The sequence below is a fragment of the Lactuca sativa genome, chromosome 5, assembly GCF_002870075.4.
Source record: "Lactuca sativa cultivar Salinas chromosome 5, Lsat_Salinas_v11, whole genome shotgun sequence".
Lineage (NCBI taxonomy): Eukaryota > Viridiplantae > Streptophyta > Magnoliopsida > Asterales > Asteraceae > Lactuca > Lactuca sativa.
The window spans coordinates 255,405,978-255,421,611 of record NC_056627.2 but is presented as its reverse complement, the minus strand read 5'-3'; the positions used below and the strand labels follow the sequence as shown (position 1 = coordinate 255,421,611).

Below are 15,634 nucleotides of genomic sequence, written 5' to 3'. Positions count from 1 at the left end.
CATATTTATATACCATAATCATACTATTATATTAATAAGATATGATAATCATACCATAATCATACTATTATGCACCATAATCATACTATTATATATTATTGGTTATAATATCAACTTTTACTTTATCTTGTTGTGTTATCTACTAATAATAAGGCAATTGTTCAAACATATCATCGAATAAATTTAATGGTATATGAAGTTAAGAATCGCGACTTTAAATTTGGTTTTTTGAACAATGTAAAAGAAAATATATCGCATTGTTATAACTAACTATCTAAATTCTTATTTTGACTATTGAAACATTCATAGTAATTATTTTAAAACGTAGATACACAAACACATTTGCCCCGATTTTCGCATAATCTCCAACTTTATATGTTAACGCAAAAATATCATAAATATGATATTTCTCGTTTGTTGCACCATAAATGCTATATAAACACCGAAGAACTTGTATATTTGTGGAATTTATATGATATATCTCGTTTGTTGCATCATAAATGCTATATAAACACTGAAGAACTTTATATTTGTAGAATTTACGCATTTAAACTACTGCGAATACTTTGAAACACTTCAAGGGATATATTCGAACTTTCATCTGGGATATTTCTCTATGGATCTTGAATCGGTTTTTTGCTTTTGGGGTTTTGACAGAGATTTAGGGTTTTGGGTTTTGATCGTGGGCTGTTTAAAAAAGTTCATGGATCTTTTAGGTCTCTTAATTTTGCTTTATTTTGGTATAAAGATTTTCAACGTTGGGTTTTTTAATCGGTTTCTAAATTGGTTGTGCTTGAGAAATTGTTTACATGGGAACTCCGATTCGAAGATGTCGATTTGTAAATGCGGATGGATGAGTTTTTTTAATATTCCGACCTCGCCAATGATCGAGAAATGGGAGGTGGTTAAAGAAACTGTAAATAGCAACGAAAGAAGTCGTTCCGGTGCTGATAAACAAGAGCATTGTGACGAAGAAGACCAAGTGTTCGATGTAATGACTCTGAGAAGATTGGTGAAGATAGAGAGGCAGCGAGCGCATGATGCTTACATAGAACTCGAGAAAGAGCGAATGGCGTCCACCACTGCAGCCGAGGAAGCAATGGCTTTGATTTTGCGTCTTCAGAATCAGAAAAGCGTCCTTGAAATGGAAGCCCAACAACATCAAAGATTGAGTCATGAAAAGCAACTCCATGATCAAGAAGTTATTCAATCGTTGAGGTGGATTGTGATGAAACATGAATCGGAAAGAAGCATATTGGAAGATCGTTTAAGATTGTATAAACAAAGATTGAAGCTTTATCAGAGTTACGATGGTGAAGATGGAAGCGAATGGATTAATGGATCTTTGAGTCGTCTTGATAACCTCGATGAAGGGCTCGTTAGCTCTCTTGAATTGGGTTTGTCGCCATGGTAACTGGTACGTCTCTGTTTGTTACTTTGACTATTTTGTTGGTAATTTGAAAATAGCAGAAAATTAAAAAAAAAAAATAAAAAAAAAAAAAAAAAAAAAAAAAACCGTCTCATAAATCATAATTTCATGTCTTTAATAACTCTTAATTATTATATTAATTATGTAATTATCATCTATTCGAATCAAATAATTATATTCTAATAAAAATGGCAAAACTTTAGTAAAACAAAAGGAAATATGTTTAATTAAACATGCAAATTGATATAACAGTACTTTAGGGCAATTCCAAAACATCATCAAATCTCTTTTTTTTTTTTTTACATTACTTTTATACCTTTTGCTATTATTCAACACTATTCTTAATTTCTTATACAATTTTGATGGAAAAAAACAGTATAACATCAAATTTAATTATATTATAATGATGTCTAATGTGTCAATTTTGGTCCTTCCAAGTTTAGATCTATACATTTTTGGTTTATTTAGTTATATAGTTATATTTAAAAAGATACTTAGACTTTTCAGAGCTTTTTTTTTAAATATTTCACATATACCCCTTAATCTCTAAATATTATTAAAAAGGAAACCTTATGACATCATCTTAAATAATCTGGACCATTGATTGTATTTTAATCTTATTTTTTTCACCTTTAGATCAAATTGCTGACATCATATTCCCCATATAGAATGTATTTAATTCCAATAAATGTTTTCCAGTCGTTAAACAATAACTTACATTTGTTGAAATGGAATGTATTTAATTCCAATAAAAGCTTTTCATATTTTAAATCTATAATTCCCGGTTATGAAGATTTTAATATGGTCAATTTTAAAAACATATTACTAACAAACCATTTCAATCAAGGCATTAATATCAACCATTAATATAAATCCATTTATATTAGTAAACCATTAATACAAAATCTATTTTTATTAGGAATCATTAATACCAAAAAATCATATTCAAATTATCACGTAATACGATTCATCTTTGAATCCACGACTCACACTTATTTTCAATCGTTTTTTTTGTTCCAACCTTCTCCTACATCATTCTTATTGCTTATAACTTCCATCTTTATTCTCTACTTCAAACATTCGCTCTTGAGCAATAGAAGGTTAGTATCTTCTTTCGTTTTTTATATTTTTTTCGATTATTTTTTTGTTTTTATATCAAATATATGTATTCATATATTTCGATTTTCTTACTCACAAATTACATGAAATCAGTTAACTATTTTTCTGAAACTTTTCAAATAAATAGGAAAAGATATTACGTACCTTTAACAAAACAAAAATTAACTATCATGGGAACTGACATTAATTACGAAAATGTTACTTTTATATATTAGAGATGATTATGATTTTTTTTTAATTTTTATGTAATAAGAATCCGGTTAATTTTTGCATGATTTTAAAATATCATTGAAATTACTATGTTTTTGTATATCATATCAACCTACTTTTTTATCTTTATATAGTAATAATAAAATTTATAATTTTGCACAGCAAATATACATATTTCGAATTTTGTAATATTATTATACCTTACAAAATATAACTCCCTCCAAATAATTTTCGCCAGTAATTTCATCCATAATTTCACCAAATTTAAATTTGTATTTTCTTTATATAAAATTTTTTAATGATCCTGATTTTTCCTCCAAAAGTATATCAAACATTTACGTCTTAGATAATGTTGCCCCATTATAATTATTACTTTCCAAAAATATATCCGTTTAATGAGGAATTTGATTTAATGAAGGAAGTAAATGTTAATTAAAACGAGATATATTCCATAGTTATTACATGAGTTTATTAAAAAAAACAATATCAAGGTGTAAATATTAAGCATTTTTAAAGTGAAATTACAGAATACATACAAACGATGATGTTGTACAATGAAATATATATAAAAAAAAAAAAAAAACTATTAAGACAGTCAATCTTGAAAATAACATAGTTATGAAAAATTATAAAGTAAGATAAAAATTATAAGATATTAGGAGATTTGTAGAAAGTGCAATTAGTAAAAACGTTACGGTTATTAGAAAAAAATAAACCGTTAAGATTAGTAAAAATACAATATATAAACTAAATTATCACAATAGTAATGAAATGTCAATATTTGATATTTCACATAATTGAAAGATATATACCAAATTACATTAATGCTATACTAAGATTAAAAAACTAATGCAAAGTTCTTGTAAACACCAAATAAATAAGAACAAACATAAAAGCTAGCACTTATATTCATAATCAATTTAAAATAAATTTATCATGATTTAGAAAAGAATCTCCATTAATGATATACTAAAATTAAATCCATATAACATTTAACATTCTATAAATTATATTATATGATTTTATTTGAATAAATGAAATAGTTGTCAATATTTAATGCAGTGGAAAAAATGATATATTGGTTGTCAATATATATTTAAATTAGGTAATCTTATTATGGAAAGAACGTCTAATTAAAATGCGTATAATTATATAATAATATCATAAGTATATGAGACGAAGAGGTCCTTCAATGATTATGGATATTTATCGTTTTCAATGTATTTTCTACACATTTCAATAATACCAATAACCATATATTTTTTTATAATCATTATGCAATATCTGTAAACAATTATATGTTTTTTATGCGTTCCCGTGTTTAACGCGGGCTATAATCTAGTTAATTATACAAAACATATTCTTTTAAATGTCTTTTTATGTCGTTTTATATATTTCAGCTAGTTTATCAAACGTCATTTTTTATCAGCTAGTTTTTCAGCTATCATTTAGCTTTTTATATAACAGCTAGCTTTTCAGCTAGTACGCCAAACATAGCCTATATATGGCTAACTAATATTCTCAATTTAAAATACTAGGGTAAATTACACGAATCGTCCCTCGTACCAAAATGTGCGTTTTGTCATTATTTTCAAAAATTAACTCAAATCGTTCATCGGTTGGTTAAAAGTTGTACATGTCATCACTCCTTATTTTAAATTTGCATGTTTCATCTTTTGAGAGACACGAAATGACTTTTCTACCATTTTTATTACTTTTTTTGATTTATTTTTCCTTACCATGAAGGTTGACCCGAATGAGTCCTCGTGATGTGCTGCAACATGTATTTAGGTTTTCTAACTTTTTTGTTTTTCAAAATTTAGGTTAAGTTTTAAATTTTATTACTAACCGTTTTTACAAATTTGCTCCATCGTCTTTTTTACAACTTTGTTTTTCTATATTTTTAAAAATTAGTTCTTTTTTTTTTCTTACAAATTATTTTTTTATAGCTTTTACAACTTCTTTTAATTAGTTTTTTTACAACTTTTTGTATTTTTTTACAACTTAAGATTTTTTATTACAAATTAGGTTTTTTACAAATTTAACTAAAATAAATAAGTTAAAGCGAATATTTATATGTTTTTATAACTTTACATGCACAAAATAAACAACAAAGTTGGAAAAGAATTTCGGAAAAAACATAACTTGTAAAAACAAAAAAAAATATTTATAACATACATGAAACATCGAAAAGAGATACATGAAAATTTTACTAAAAAAATGTAAACAATAATTTTATAACTAAAAAAGTTAGTTTTGTAAATAAAATAAAATAAAAAAAACTAATTTTTAAAAGACATTAAAAAAAATTGTAAAAAAAAGTTGGGCAAATTTGTAAAAATGTTTGAATCAAATTCGTATCTAAAATTAAAAAAAAAAAAAAAAAAAGGTTGATCCATAAACATACATGAATACAGACATATATAAAAACATGGAAATTGATGTCCACAAGTTTCAGTTGAATCTCAATGCATCAAAAGTGAAACATAATTACAATACCAAAACAAAATATAATTTGCAATGAATCCAAACAAATGACAATCAAATCATATCACAAATATTGAGACACTTCAGTGTTATATGCATCAGGCTCACGATTGCTTATAATACGAAATTCGTTATCATCTTCATCCTTATCAACATTAACATGACCATTTTCTTTTTCTAAAGTATCAAAATGATTTTTTTTATGTCATTAATATGCTAATAGTTAACTAAAATTGTAACACTAAATTAATTTATGTAGAAATAAAAAATGTAACATTACGTTTGAGAAGCAGATTTTTGCTCATGTTCGCCAAGTATATTTTGTAAATCATCATAATTAAGGTGTTGTTTTTTTTTGGGCTAAATGTCTGCAGTAGAAGAAGTGGACCAAACGTCTACAGTCTGAAAAAAAAAAGTTGTTTGTTTTTTTAACATCTGCAGATTATTAAAATAAACTAAAATGTAAATAGTATGATTTTTTTTAACTTCAAAGTGATTTTTTAGTATTTTTATGACTTTGTTATAAATAATTAACAAATCTAGATCAACTTTTATATATTATTGTATAAAAAGTGAAAATAAAATGGTACGAATTAACGTATATATTTGATAAAACCTAACAATTTTTATCGCAAAGTTATACCTAAACATTTAATTATAAATCAAAGAATTTGACACATAAATGGACGGAAATAAACTTCAATTTTTTCAATTAAATCAATTAAAAATGTACTATAAATATTTTCCAAGAAGTTGACGATACTGTATTAAATAATGTTTTATAAAATTTGGCACAAAATATAAGAATATATTCTGATTTTTTTCATATTTATATAAACAATTTCAACGACCATTATTATAATAAATCTATATTTATAAATTTGTCAAAAATGTTATGATTGTGTCGTCGAACCTTTTTTTTTAAGTATTGTAATTTTTTTTTCAAATTCTTTATTATTAATAATAAAGTTGGAATAAATATAAATTTTAAAAAATAACTAAACAAAATAAAGATATATGTGTTTTTTATGCTAGAAGATGTCTGAAGATGTTAGAAGACTCTCATCTACATCTGCGCCAAGAAGAGAGCGTGTAGACATTTTTAGGTTTGCAGTCTTCAAAAAAACAAACAGCCTGCAAAAGCTAATGTCTGTGTGGCGCAGACAGAAGAGGGCAAGACGATCTGAAGACGAAAAACAAACAACACCTAAGTTCTCTTTTCAACTCTTCTTCAACCACCCAAAAGTTAATCTTATCAATACATTCATAGTCAATTGAATCATAAGACCTTTTATCAACCTCAAGTCTACAAAAACATTAAAAACTTGAAAAAATGAATTGACATTGCGAATTGAATAAATATTTTATTAAAATATATTGTATCTATTTTGTAAACGTAAATTATATTGAACAAATACAAGATCATTGATTTTCCAACCTACTATTCACTTTCATGTGAAAGGCACTCCAATTACGCTTACAACCTATGACTTTCGCAATATCAGAGTATCTCCATCAAATAACTTCCATCACTCATCTAAAAAAAGAAATGATTAGCCAAACATAGATTTCATAATAGTATATTTAAAGTAACATTTAAAATTCAAATCATACTTGGATAAGTATAAGAAGCAACATAGCTAAATCTACCAAAAGTACCTTCAATGTCACAAAACTTGCCTAAAGACATTAAGGGGCTGTTTGTTTTTTTTGTGAAGAGTTGCGCAATCACTTTTGTCTGCGCCGCGCAGACATATGCCCTCGCAGAGTGTTTGTTTTTTGGAAGTGCGTAGACCAAAAAACGTCTGCGCGAGGTCTTCCTGGCGCAGACATGTGCCACTGTCTTTTTTCTTTCTCTTTTTACTAAAAAAAAAAGACCACCTGTTTTTTTTTTCCTTTCTCTTTTTGCTAAAAATGCATTTTTAATGTTTATGACATGAAATTAAGTTTGAAAAATTAATTTATTTCAACAGCTGCAGACGTTAAAAACACACAGTCTTCTTATTGCAGACTGCAGACATTTGGTCCACCTCTTCTGCCGCAGAGGCTTGCAGATGTGGTCCGCAGACTGCAGACATTTTGGCTTCAAAAAAACAAACAACACCTAATTGTAAGATCTAAAACTTCCCTACCTGAATAAAAAATTTCAACCATATCAAGAACACCTTGAAAAACCTCTCTCTCTCTCTCTCTCTCTCTATATATATATATATATATATATATATATATATATATATATATATATATCCCTCTCTCTACAAAGCTTCTCATGATCTAAAAAGTTCAAATTAACCAATAAGTCGCACAATGAATACTCTTACACAACATCTTATTCCAATGGTGATCAATTATCTCGATATAAGGCTTGTATAATTCTTTATTTTTCTTAAACAATTCCATAACCCCTTTCCTTGCCCGATGCATTCTCCCATAAATATAACCCAGTGCAGATTTTTCATCCGAATTGCATAAACTCAAAAGCCTTAACAAATGAGTCATCACTTTCATTTTAATCAAAAAATTCCTCCAAAACATTCCGTTCAAAAGCATTTGTTTATATCCAAATGAATTTCCCACTTTCAACATGTTCTTAAACTTGTTAGACATGACCATAGCTTGTAAATTATGGCCATACAAACTTTTCAATGAAATGACTGCAGTACCAAAACGAGTAGCACATAAATGGATGATTTTTGTCCAATCGCGTCTTTTCCTTATCCAATTCAAGGGTTAATTATGATTAGAAATTAAAACAGTACGATATGCAAGAGTGACCAGATTTTTCACATTCTCTAATTCTTAAACATTATTTAATACAAAATTAAGAAATGTGTTGCAGATTGAGAGGCCAAGAAATAAAAGTATATCTTTTACATAATAAATTACCAGCAAGCTTGTAATTACCAACATTGTTACTAACAGTTTGAACAATATTCTTTGTTTCTACTATTTTAACAATCTTAACAAACAAATTACACAAATATGAAGCATTGTTCTCTATATTTGATACATCAACATATTTGGACAATCAACCAATAAATTAATCAAATGTCGTTGCTTAATATCCCTTACCAATCATTCATAATCGTGCAACCACTTTCAATCCATTGACTTCTATATGAATCAATAATAACAAAACTAACTACTTAGCGTCTTGACAACAAATTGACCCTCAAAGCATTATAATTAGGTGTTTTGTAACCATAACGAAATCCTGTTATTTCATGTTCTGTATGTTGAATATAAGGAGAGTTATAATCATTCGTAGGTACACATGTGTCACTGAACCACATAACAATATCTAAATCCACATCATGTAATTTTTCCTTACTTTGCATGGCAAATTTAATTGTGGGTCGAGAATGATCATCTATACCCTTTGTGAATAAAAGATGAAAACGTGATGTAGCTTTCCTTTTTTTCCTTTTTTTAACAAACCGTTCTTCGACATTTTGCAATTATGAGGAATGTTTCATCCGACTCTTTATCGTCATCTAAGATATTAATACTATTTGTGTCACCACCATTGGCTTTATCTTTTTTCCTTTTGGGTTGTTTCTATCAAAATACATTACATAGTAAATGGACTTCCAGAGTTACTATTTTACATGATGTTATCTCACCACTAGTATCGACATGATGCTTCTTATTCCACCATAATGAATAACCTTTTGCCAAAAATTACTCATGTGTCTTTTTTCCCTTATCATCAACAACTAGAGTTGCATATGCTGATGATTTATCCATATTCGTTCTTACATTTGATTGAATGGGAGAATATGATTGAGTTGCGTATGCTCAGGATTTATCGGTCTTCGTTCTTCATTTAACTATGTAAGGTATTTTTTTTTAAATGGCCCACATAGAAAAAATAAAGCTAATGGTGGTGGCATAAATAGTTTTTAATATTTCAGATGACGATAAAGAGTCGGAGGAAACATACCTAAGGAATGTCAAAGAACAATATGTTTAGAAAGGAAAACTACATCAAATTTGCATCCTTTCTTATTGTCAAACTTACGATTAAATCTATAATGCAAAGTAAGGAAAAATTACATGATGTAGATTTAACTATTGTTAAATGGTTTTATGATACATGTACGCCTATGAATGCTTGTAATTGCTCTTATTTTCAACATATGATGGGTAAAATAGTAAGATTTGGTTATGTTTACAAAGCACCTAATTATCTTGCTTCGATTGTCAATTTGTTGATAGAAGTTAAGAAGTCAATTTTATTATTGCTGATTTGTATAATAGCCAATGGATTGAAAGTGGTTGCACGATTATGAGTGATAGGTGGAGGGAGATATTAGGCAACGGCAATTGATTAAATTATTGGTTTGTTGTCCCAAAGGGATTCGTTTCTTAAATATGTTGATGTATCAGATATAAAGAGCAATGTTTCAAAGTTGTAATTTGTAGAACATTGTTCAAATTGTTACCAACAAGTTTGTAACTTGTTGGTAATTTGCTATGTGAAAGATATAGTTCTATCACATTGGTTTGATCTTGTATTAAAGGATGTTTTGAAATTTTATAGCATGAAAAGTTTGGTCTCGAGGCTTACTTTTTTTTATTTATAATCAAGTGGCCTATGAATTGGTTAAGGAAAAGACATGGTTGGACAAAAATCATTCGTCCATGTGATACTCATTTTGGTACCACGTCCATTGCGTTGAGAAGTTTGTATGACCATAAAGCTGATTTACAAGCTTTGGTCATATCTAATGAGTTTAAGAAGATGTTAAAGTGGAAAATGTTGATGAACGTAAACAAAATGTCTTGAAAAAAAACTTTTTGGGAGATTTGTTTGATTATAGTGAAAGTGGTGACTTTTTTGTTAATGCTTGTGTGTTGTGTGATTTAAATGAAAAACCTACATCAGATTATGATTATGAGGGAATGCAACAAGCAAGAAAGGGGGTAAGGAATTGTTTAAGAAAAAGAAAGAATTATACGAGCCTTATACTAAAATAATCAATCGTCATTGGGATAGGATGTTGTGTAAAAGTATTCATTGTGCGCAACTTATTGGTTAAACCCATCTTTTTAGTATGATCATGACAAGCTTCGTTATAGGAAAGAGGTTTTTCAAGGTTTTCTTGATACGGTTAAGAAGAATTATCTAGGTAAGGAAGTTGTAGATCTTACAATGTCTTTAGCCAAGTTTCGTGAGTGGAGGTACTTTTGGTCAATCAAGTGATGTTGCTTATCGTATTATTTCGTGTCTATGTCTGATTTAAATTTTATATGTTATTACTAAATACATTATCATGAAATATATGTTTTTTAGCAATTTCTTTTTTAGATGAATGATGTAAGTTATTTAGCGGAGATGCCCCGATATTACAAAAGTTTGTTAGAATATTAAGGCAAACCACATCATCTTCCGATTGTGAGCGTATTTGGGGTGTCTTTGAAAGGATTCATTCGAAAAGGTGGAATAGGTTGGAACATCAAAGGCTAAATGATCTTGTATTTTTCAATACAACTTGTCTTTACAAAATACATACAATATATTTTAAAAATATTTCTTTATTAACAAAGTCATTTTGTTTAAATTTGTCAAACGCAATGTTATGTTTTTTATTTCCACATGAATTAATTTAATATTGCAATTTTAGTTTATTATTTGTCTATTAATGACATTAAAAAATCTTATTTGATAATGTAGAAAAAGAAAGTGTAATATTTTTTTTGATGAGAATGAAGATGATTGTGAATTTCATATTCTAAGTGGCCGTGAACTTGATGCATATAACACTCCATGTTTTAATATATATGATTTTGATCATGATCTGTTTGGATTCATCGTGAATTATATTTTGTTTTGGTATTGTATTTATGTTTCTTTTTTTATGTATTAGGATTGACTTAGAACTTGTGATTATGTTTTTGTTTAATGTTTGAACTTGTGGACTCAAATTGCAGGGTGGGTTTTAGATGGTGTAAGTGGTTTCCAAAATTCTCTCAAGGACAACTATAAAATGTCAAGTATCTAGTCCTTGTGGTTTCAAAAACTTATATGGTTGGTCATTTTGGCTAACTATGTTTCCTCTTTCTCTCAACCTCATCATCGACATCAGCACAACCCTCATCGTTCTTTTTCACTTGTTTCTCTCGTCTCTTCACTTGCACACACTTTCACCATCACATTACTACCCTCTTCATTCATTTCTCTTTTCTCCACTCAAAACCCCTAAACGTTGCCCTCTTTATCACCGTAAAACCTGTATGGAATAAGAAAATAGTGTGGAATTATGAATTGTCACTCTACCATGTGGAATAAGAAATTGGGTGATACCCCTAAACGTTGCCCTCTTTATCACCGTAAAACCTGTATGGAATAAGAAAATAGTGTGGAATTATGAATTGTCACTCTACCATGTGGAATAAGAAATTGGGTGATATTTGGTGCATGTGTCTACTGTTAGGATCATCTTGCCAATATATGACTAATTAGAGCCTTCCATTAAGGCTTCTCGTTCACCTTCAAGCGAGGATCGTGATTGTCGAATTGATGTTAATTGATGTAGAATCGAAATAGATCAATAAGAAACAGAGGTTGTAGGGATGAAGGGGAAGAAAAAAAATCAGATTCATAAATCAAAATTAATCCAAAAAATACAAATCTTCTTGTTAATGTTTTTGCAATGCTTGCGTTTCCAAATATGTACTTTTATTTCTAAATAGTGAAAAGAAAGAGCAGTCTATAGTTATGATCGTCTCATTGTCGGAGATATAGATAAGAGCTACCATGTTCACCATCAAGGTTAACAACACCTACTCTTCCTCTCATTTCAGTTAATTTTATGGCTTTGATGTTAGTTAGTTAATCATAATTAAAAGGCTTTTGAGCTTCGGTTTTTGGGTTTCAATTTGAACCTAAATGGTTTTTGATCATCAATCTTTTCTCATGATGGTTTGAAAATTCAATCTTGGTTTAGTTTTTGGTATTTGTTTAAAGATTTCCAGGTTTTTAGTATCGTTGTGTGCATTTCACTGGTGTATGGTATGAAACATTATTAAAATAAATCATAAATTTCATCATATTAACCTAATTAGTAACAAAGAGTTTTCGATCATTTTTAGTTTTAAAACACATTCAGTGCATTACATCATGTTCACAATATTATTAAAAATTTATTGTATCTCATGGCTTAAGTCATGAATGGTCACATTGTGGATCATGAATCTCCAAATGAGTGTTCGATACAACTTCGAAGATGTGAATATATATGACTTAAAGCCTCTTGAGCATAGTTGTAAAAACATGTTCAAATTATGATTTATGATATCTAACATGAATATGGTGCGAGTATCAGTTGAGATATCAATATCTAAAATGTTCATGCACATGACCTATTAACCCTTTTTGTCGCGTACGCATGTAAATTGCAAAATATCTTGAAAAGCTCGACAATATTTATATCTGAAACAACAAATTAATATGTATATATATATATATATATATGTGTGTGTGTGTGTGTGTTCTTTTGAGAACCAAAAGATTTGTGAGAACTTGCGAACTCATAATCAACTATCATTTTTCAACACCAAAAACATCAATCTTCTCTAAATGGTGTGTGTAAGCCATATAAAGGCTAAAAAAAGATTTGATGATTTTTTTGTGGATGACTGCTGATGACCACAATCAGCAGTCATATAAACTGTTGATGAGCACAATCATTGTTGATTGTGCACATCCGTAGTCTATATGACTGTTGATTTTGCTCATCAGCAGTCATATGACTGCTGACTATGCATACATGCAAATTTCCAAAATAAATAAAAAAAAATGTCAAATCTTTTTCTTTTTTGAGCCTAGATATGGCTTAGACCCACCATTTAGAGAAGATTTGTGTTTTTGGTTTTGAAAAATGATGAGTTGATCATGAGTTCGCAAGTTCACATGTTTTTTTAGTCCCTTATGGAAAAGTTCAGGTGCATCTCTTAAACTCTTCTTCTTTATCAAGTTGTCAAGTTTAGCCCCTTATGGAAAAGTATGGCATTTGAGTACGTTGGGCGTACTGAAGAGTACACCGCGCATACTCAAGCGCTTACTTTGGGCGCGGACTCACCTAGGTACGTAGGGCGTACCCAGGGTTACGCTGGGCGTAGCTGGCCCAGATGCACCTAATTGTGGCTTGAGGACTATAAAAGGAATGCTATGGTCTTGTACCCAGCCACCATTCCATAGAGAGAAACCCTAGGAGAGCAATATTATCATTCTAAAGCTAGTGTGTGGGTATTCTTGAGCTTGAAAGTGCCTTTGTATGTTAGTGAAGAAGAAGAGGAGGTTCTTGTGGAGGCTAGAAGTTGGAGTACAAGCTTGGATCTAAGTTCTACAGAGGGAGGAGCTTCACTTGGAGGTAAAAAGCTCAAAGCTTTCCTTGTCATTTTTTATTTGTGCTTCATGGACCAATTTTTAGGGATTTTGGTCCCAAGGTGGAGACTTTATGAGAAAATGGTCTTCATAAGCTTAGATCTGCCATATTTCAGAGTAAAATGAGTTGTGGGTTCATAAAAATCCAATCTTAGACATGAATATTAAGTCATGCATGAGATAAAGGCTTTATGAGGAAATAGGAAAGGTGTTTAGAGTGATTAGTGACCTTTACAGCCATGCAAAGGCTTAAAGGTTTCAACTTTATGGATTAAGTGACCTTAGAAAAGTCAGATTTGGAGTTTGAGTTTATGTCTTAACCGTTTAAGACCAAAAATCCATAAGAGCATGAAACTGAGACTTATGTTGGGCGTAAATCTCAGTACGCGCAGCGTAAGGGTTTGAGACACTGATTAGGGTTTTAGTCAACATTTGGACTTTAGGGTCAAGGAGGGGTAAAGTGGTCTTTTACCCTTCTGTGGGATTGTAGAAAGGGATTTAATCTAGCCTTTGAGAGCCATTATTTATTTGAGGATATTGTTTATGTGATTAGGCGGGGGCTAGATCAGTGTATTCGTGTACGAGATTATCCGAGTTACCCGATGTGAGTCTTCTCACTATACTTTACCTAGGGAGGTAATCAGAGTTGTGTAATAGAGTGTTTTATGTGCTATTTATATGATGTGATACACTGCATTATTCCTATGTGATTTATGCTATGTATGATTCAGATTTTACAGAGTTAGGACCAGAAGGTCCACAGAGTTAGGACCAGAGGGTCCACCAGAGTTGTGGGACTGGAGGGTCCCACTGAGACACAATGACAAGAGGGTCATACATAGTTATAGCCTCGAGTGGCTAATTTGTTGTATGTGGTATTTTGGGGAACTCACTAAGCTTTTATGCTTACAATGTTATGTGTTATGTGTTTTAGGTATTAGCGAGAATCGCGGGAAGGCGTCGGCACGATTCGTACACACTGGCAGAGGATTTCATTTTATGATCTTGGGATATGTTTTTTTCATGATGACATTTGTTAAACATGAGATTTGAGAATATTGAATGACTTTTATTTTGTTGAAAAATGGAAAATTGTTTTAAATTTTTACGTTGTTACAACTTTTGGATACAAGGTTGGTGAGTTTCTAGATTCATTGCCCACCATGATCACTCCCAAACACATGTTGGTCGTATTTTGAATAAATATAGTTGATCAGGCTATATTTATCCCTAATACGACTACATAATTGTCCGGGTTTAACCACGATGTTCAATTCCTCCAAAGACTTTTATTGTTATTGTACTAATGCACAAATATATATGTATTGTAATTATTTTGTTCAGAGTAATTTAGTCTCATTGTATTTATAGTTGCATATCTTGTATGATTAGATATGTCAGTTCACTATAAACAATGCTCTAATACTAATATGTCACACCCCTGGACCGGAATGGCGGAATCGTCCGGGGGTTGAGTGACTTCATATTGTAATATCATCACATTAAATATAATAGAAACAAGGCAAACATCATCATCACACGTTCAATAATACAACAATATTGAGCTTACATCATTGTAATTGTTTACAAGAGTTACATCCCATAATATAATGGTTTATAATAGCATCAAAATGCAACAGATTTCCACATATTCTTGATGCCCACCTGCTTAACGATTTCCTGATAATACAAGTTATTTTGAAAACGTCAACATATATAATGTTGGTGAGTTCATAAGTGTATTTGTATGAAATGTTTGTATGACTTAGTAAACACCAGAAAACCTGATATTTTCTGTAAAAAAAAAATATATGGTTTGAACGCTTTGTATCAAATTTTGTATTAAAGCATGTGTGTTTTGAAAATGTATAAGGGAAGTATTCTAGAAAATCACATGTTTTCTGTTATAAGTAGAAGGTGATGTATAATGTAAGTTTTTCCCAAAAACTCTGATAATTTATGCCTGTAAAAGTGTTGTAGTATTAAAAACCCAAAGACCG

The 15,634-nt window shown here is 29.8% G+C and overlaps 1 protein-coding gene across 6 annotated transcripts; it reads left to right on the top strand.

The window, feature by feature from the left end:
* The first annotated feature begins 345 nt into the window (after positions 1–345).
* LOC111913278 (protein FLOURY 1-like) lies at positions 346–14,736 on the top strand. 6 transcript variants are annotated; one of them, XR_006192777.2, is made up of 3 exons: positions 346–1,417; positions 11,942–12,020; positions 14,569–14,736. XR_006192777.2 is itself a non-coding variant. In XM_042902825.2 (2 exons), exon 1 carries the CDS (start codon positions 617–619, stop codon positions 1,412–1,414), a length of 798 nt encoding a protein of 265 aa, XP_042758759.1. In that variant the 5' UTR covers positions 347–616; the 3' UTR covers positions 1,415–1,417; positions 14,569–14,736. The 6 variants fall into 6 exon arrangements, 5 of the variants coding, with proteins under 5 accessions (XP_042758759.1, XP_023764769.1, XP_023764768.1 ...); XM_042902825.2 differs by lacking the exon at positions 11,942–12,020 and having other exon boundaries at positions 347–1,417; XM_023909001.3 differs by lacking the exons at positions 11,942–12,020; positions 14,569–14,736 and adding an exon at positions 7,219–10,544 and having other exon boundaries at positions 347–1,417.
* Positions 14,737–15,634: the final 898 nt, after the last annotated feature.

Bases quoted from the DNA above. Each gene is read 5' to 3' on its own strand.
- LOC111913278 (XM_042902825.2), top strand. From the start codon at position 617: ATGGATCTTGAATCGGTTTTTTGCTTTTGGGGTTTTGACAGAGATTTA.